The sequence below is a fragment of the Antrostomus carolinensis genome, unplaced genomic scaffold (genome assembly GCF_000700745.2).
Source record: "Antrostomus carolinensis isolate BGI_N321 unplaced genomic scaffold, ASM70074v2 scaffold26085, whole genome shotgun sequence".
Classification (NCBI taxonomy): Eukaryota; Metazoa; Chordata; class Aves; order Caprimulgiformes; family Caprimulgidae; genus Antrostomus; species Antrostomus carolinensis.
The window spans coordinates 1,465-6,592 of NW_010316124.1; the positions used below are offsets into that span (position 1 = coordinate 1,465).

The window sequence follows — 5,128 nt, forward strand, 5'->3', positions numbered from 1 at the left end:
GGCCAGAGCCCGCTGTCCCCACCACCCCTGGGGGACTGGCACAGTCAGGGCTGGGTGCCGGGGGAAGCCTGGCTGTCCTGTGCCACTGGGATCTGGGGACGGAGGGGATGTGCTGCTCGGCCCTGGGCTGTGGGCAGGGACATGAGATGTACGCTGTGCCACCTGCATGCAGGTTAACAGCACGCTGGAGATGACCCCGGCCAAGGTGCAAGAGCAGTCCCAGGATGTGGTGGCAAGTAAGCAGGGCTTTGTGCCCCGTGTGCCAAATTCCCCTCTCCCAGGGCTCCATGCTCTGTTCTCATCCCATTCCTGCCTGGAGACCTCCCCTGCTGCCACCCCACTGCCTGCAGCCCTGGCTGTCCTCAGGTTCCCATGTGCTGATGCCATCCTTGACCAAAACCACCCCCTTCCCATCCTCTCCCAGTCCCCAGTCCCCACATGAGCAGGACCTGGGCAACAGTTCACAGCACCAACCTGTCCCTGTCCCCTGCAGAGACCCAGGACCAGCTGGGCCTTGTCAAGCAGGAGATCAGGAGCTTGCAGGACCAGTTGCCGCTCCGGGATGTGGAGGAGAATGTTGGGGCCTTTGTGGGCAATGCCACGTCAATGCTGGAGGAGTACAGGGAGCCGGTCATTGCCTTGGATGGGCTCAGGTAGGCGAGGGGCTAATGCATCTCACGGGTCCCTTGTCTGGAGAGGCTCAGGCTCTTGATCTTCTAGTTCATAGAATCATAGAATGGTTTGGGTTGGAAGGGACCTTAAAGATCATCCAGTTCCAACCCCCCTGCCATCAGCAGGGACACCTTCCACTAGACCAGGTTGCTCAAAGCCTCATCTGACCTGGCCTTGAACACTTTCAGGGAGGGGCATCCACAGCTTCTCTGGGCAGCCTGTTCTAGTGTCTCACCACCCTCACAGTGAAGAACTTCTTCCTAATATCTAATCTAAATCTACTCTCTTCCAGTTTATAACCATTGCCCCTTGTTCTGTCACTAAGTGCCCTTGTAAAAAGTCCCTCCCCAGCCTTCCTGTAGGTCCCCTTCAGATACTGGGATGCCACTGTAAGGTCTCCCCGGAGCCTTCTCTTCTCCAGGCTGAACAGCCCCAACTCTCTCAGCCTGTCCTCATAGCAGAGGTGCTACTGCCAGAACTGAACACAGCACTCCAGGTGGGGTCTCACGAGAGCGGAGTACAGCAGGAGAATCACCTCCATTGACCTGCTGGCCACCCTTCTCTTGATGCAGCCCAGGATACAGTTGCTCAGTGGTGGGGCTGTGGGTGCAGCATAGTCAGAGCTGTGCTTTGCAGCCACCCATGCCCCTTCTCTGCCAGGGTGCCTGAGGGCTTTTTCCTCCCCAGGAAGGCAGCTGGTGGGATGCCAGGTACTACTTGGGGTGCCAAGTCCTGCTGTGTGACTCCTGCCCCTCCTCTTGCCCCAGGTGGAGTGTGTGTGTCCTCCTGTGCTGCATGGTGCTGTTGGTGGTCCTCTGCAATGTCTTCGGGCTGCTGCTGGGGCCCCTGGGGCTGAACGAAAGTGTGCTGCCCACACAGCGCAGCAGCCTCGCCAATGCCGGCGGGAACTTCTTCATGGCGTGAGTGAGGCTCCCTTGGCTGCTGAGGACGTGTGTGGGAGTGGTGGGATGGCTGGGCAGGGCTGGCCTGGGGATGCTCAGGCTCCTACATCATCAAATTTCTGCGGCTTAATGGCCTGCTGGTGGCTTGCAAAACCAGAGGAAGCTATGCTGGGGTCTGAGCCCCAGGGTACAACCTGGCTGTGCTCTGGGGGCTGAAGGCAGAGTGGAGACGTGCTTGGTGGAATGGTTGTGCTTCCCAGCATTGCTGGGGTGGACAAGGGCTGTGCAGGCTCCAGGCTCTGCGAGCTGAAGGTGATGCTGGGGCATGGGGCCTCAGGTGCTGATGATGTCTCTGTCCTGGCAGAGGAGTTGGCTTTAGCTTCATCTTCTCCTGGCTGCTGATGCTGCTGGTGCTGATCACCTTTGTGCTGGGGGGGAACATCTACATGCTTGTCTGTGAGTCCTGGCGCAACCAGCAGCTCTTCCAGGTGAGCTTCCTGTGAGGAGACATCCCTGCCCAGAGCCACTGCCAGTTTTCTGAGTGTTGCAGAGGCAGCACTGGCTGGTTTGGGATGCTCTGCCCAAATGTCCTGCCCTGCACCATGTCTGGTTTCTCCATCTCTTCCCTTTCTCTCAGCTCCTGGACACCCCTGGCCTGATTCCTGGCTTCAACCTGTCAGAGCTGCTGGGCCAGGAGGGTGGCACAGTAAACTTCTCGGAGATCTACAGGTGGGTCCCAGCCCTGGCACCACATCTTTGGGGGGTACAGCTGCTCGGTGCCCTCAGATGCTCCCTGGGATGGGGGCAGCTTGCCCTACCTGCCCTGCCCGCATGGGTGAGGACATGCTCTTGGGAAGGGGTGGCTCTTGCCTGCCCCATTTTCAGCCCCGTGTCCCCCTACTGCAGGCAGTGCCAGCGAGATGCTGCCCTGTGGCAAACACTGCACCTGGACCAGAGCGTGTCCCTGGACGAGCTCTTGAACATCAGCCAGGTGAGCGCAGGGGTCCCAGGGTCTGGGGGGCAGAGCTGGGGGTGCAGGGCTGGCACTGAGGGGACAGTGAGGCGCCAGCACCATGCTCCTTCACGGCTTCCCTCACTCTGGCAGTACACAGGAGAGATCTCCACAGCCTTCGAGAAGATGGACATCACCCTGAGCCCCATCTCCCTGCTCAGCCAGAGCCAGAGAGACTTGCTGCTCAATGCCAGCCGGGCCGGGCAGCCCCCTGACTTCACCCCCACCCTGGAGCAGGTGGGCTGGGAGCAGCCTGGTGTTGGGGTGGGGGGGGTTCGGATGCGTGTTGAGGGGGTCTATTTACCCCCCTCCCCTTTGCTGCTGTGGGAGTCCCATTGCAGGCTCCCAGGGTGTCCCCTGCCATCCATGTCACCCCTTGGGACAACTGGGCACCTCCTCCACTTGGGAAACCCTGGCTCCTCTCTGCACCACAGGGATTTGGTATGGCCCTCCCCTTATCCCTGTGTCTCCACTCTCATGGCTCTGTCTCTGCCTTTTCCAGCTGGATCAGAATGTGACCCAGGGAAGCCTCCTGGATCTGGCCGCAGAGCTGGAGCAGCTGGCAGACAAAGCGGTGAGACCATGGCACCCTGGGGCCATCACCATGCTGTCCCCAAAGCCACTGGCTGTGCGGGCTCCTCCACAGACCTTCCTGGGTGCCAAGGGGAGGCGAGGCCTTTCACCCTCGCCTAGCTCTTTTCTCCAGCCCAGCCCCACATCAGGTGGCTGTGGTGGGGCAGGGACCCCATGGTGGGGGGCACCGCTGACTGCAGCTCCTCCAGGGCACAGATGTGGAAGAGGACCTGAAGGCTGATGCTCGCAAGCTGAGGGAGCTGGACAAGGAGATGCAGACGAGCTTCTCTGGACTGCTGGTGAATGATGCCAGGGTGGGAAGGTCCTTGGGGTACTGGCTTGGGCTCGAGCTCAGAGCTTGCTGGTGCGGTCTCAGCTGAGCCATGGGGTCCGTGCCTCTGACTCCCCTCTCTCCATCACCAGCAAAGCCTGAAGGAGAACATCCACTTGGTGCAGAGTGGGGCTGCCCAGCTCGAGGTAAGTGGCATGAGGGGGCCTTCTGAGCACACGCCACTCCGGGGCACCCTGCAAAGCACCCATGAGGTCCTGTGGTGGAGATGGGGAGCTAACCTACAATCTAGGAGAGGGCTGGTGGCTGCTGTGGGTTTCCCCGAGCATGTACTGTAGGGGCTGCACATGGGGCAGAGGGAGGGGGCCCAAGCCATGGACGTGCCAGGCGCAGGCTCCCTCCCCCCAAGGTACTCGGCATTACCAGCGTGTGACACTGGGGACACTGCAGCTCAGAGATGCTGTGCCCCAGGGATTGCTGCCAGGCAGTGTGGGGGAGATGCAGGGTCCCCACTTCCCCCATCATGCTGCTGAGAGCACCTTTCACCCCAGGCACAGACAAAAGCTGCACTGGACAAAGCCAACAAAACCCAGGAGTTCCTGGAGAGGGAGATGGCAAACATCATCAAGAATGTGAGTTTGACTTGGCCTGCTGCTGGGCCACCCAGTCGGGATGTGACCGAACCCCCACGCCAAGACCTTCCTCTGTGCAGGGATGCAAAGCAATGTCTGGCTGCTTGTCCTGCCTTGTCATCTTCCCCGGGGGTCCCCTGCACCCCTGGGTGCCCCCTCCCCTTATGACACCCCAGGCAAGGGGCCAGGGTGGGTGGGGGCTTGCAGCCCCATTGCTGCTGGGTTGAGGTGGTGTGACAGCCCTGATCTGACACCAAGAGGACATGGGGCATGGAGTGGGTTGGGGGTGCAGCATCTCCACTCTCTGGTTGCCCCCCCCCAGGAGACGTGGGCCTTCCTGGAGGAGCTGTTGGACTTCTTTGAGACCTACATCTCCTGGGCCAAGAGCAGGGTGAGTTGAGCCTTCCTCAGTGGGGTGGAGGGAAGAGGAGGACAGGCTGCAGGGTTTTGGGGACACTGACATGTCCTGTCCCCAGCTGACAAGAGACGTGGCACGTTGCAAGCCCGTGGCTCAGACCCTGGATAACATGGAGGCCATCACCTGCGACTACATCCTGGACTCTCTGGTGAGTGGGGCAGCACTGTGTGGGGTGCCAACGAGGTCCCCTTGTCCCCGTCATGCACAGGATGAGGGGTACCCATCTCTGTCCCGAGCAGGCAGGGCTCAGAATCTCCCTGGCTGATTGCTGTGGATAAGAGCAAAGGCCAGGCTGTGAGAAGGGAGGTGTGGGTGGTCTTTGTGGGGGCCTAGGAGCAGAAGAGGCTCTCCCAGGGGCTGTCTGGGCCCTGATTGCTCTCCCCCTGCATGCAGAATGCCTTCTGGTTCAGCCTGGGCTGGTGCACCTTCTTCCTGCTGCCCAGCATCATCCTGGCCGTCAAACTCGCCAAGTTTTACCGCCGCATGGACATTGCTGATGTGTACAGGTGAGGAGCCACCCGCCCCCTGCAACCATGCTGGGTCTGGGGTCCCCCCCATGCACTGCAAACCACCCCTTCATGTGCCCCGTGGCAGCCCGTGGGGCTGATCCTAAAGTAATGCAGGCTGGAG

The 5,128-nt window shown here is 60.6% G+C and overlaps 1 protein-coding gene across 1 annotated transcript in view; it reads left to right on the forward strand.

Moving 5' to 3' along the window:
- Positions 1-5,128, forward strand: part of PROM2 (prominin 2) — a gene marked incomplete at its 3' end in the record, with an annotated part of 7,664 nt that overhangs the window by 1,390 nt on the left and 1,146 nt on the right. The window contains exons 4-17 of the mRNA XM_010168187.2: positions 173-236; positions 494-653; positions 1,440-1,592; positions 1,939-2,062; positions 2,212-2,303; positions 2,481-2,565; positions 2,680-2,823; positions 3,089-3,160; positions 3,369-3,458; positions 3,583-3,636; positions 4,000-4,080; positions 4,403-4,471; positions 4,557-4,646; positions 4,892-5,004. Coding sequence (XP_010166489.2) covers positions 173-236; positions 494-653; positions 1,440-1,592; positions 1,939-2,062; positions 2,212-2,303; positions 2,481-2,565; positions 2,680-2,823; positions 3,089-3,160; positions 3,369-3,458; positions 3,583-3,636; positions 4,000-4,080; positions 4,403-4,471; positions 4,557-4,646; positions 4,892-5,004 — 1,391 coding nt within the window. The remainder of the gene's footprint in view (positions 1-172; positions 237-493; positions 654-1,439; positions 1,593-1,938; positions 2,063-2,211; positions 2,304-2,480; positions 2,566-2,679; positions 2,824-3,088; positions 3,161-3,368; positions 3,459-3,582; positions 3,637-3,999; positions 4,081-4,402; positions 4,472-4,556; positions 4,647-4,891; positions 5,005-5,128) is intronic.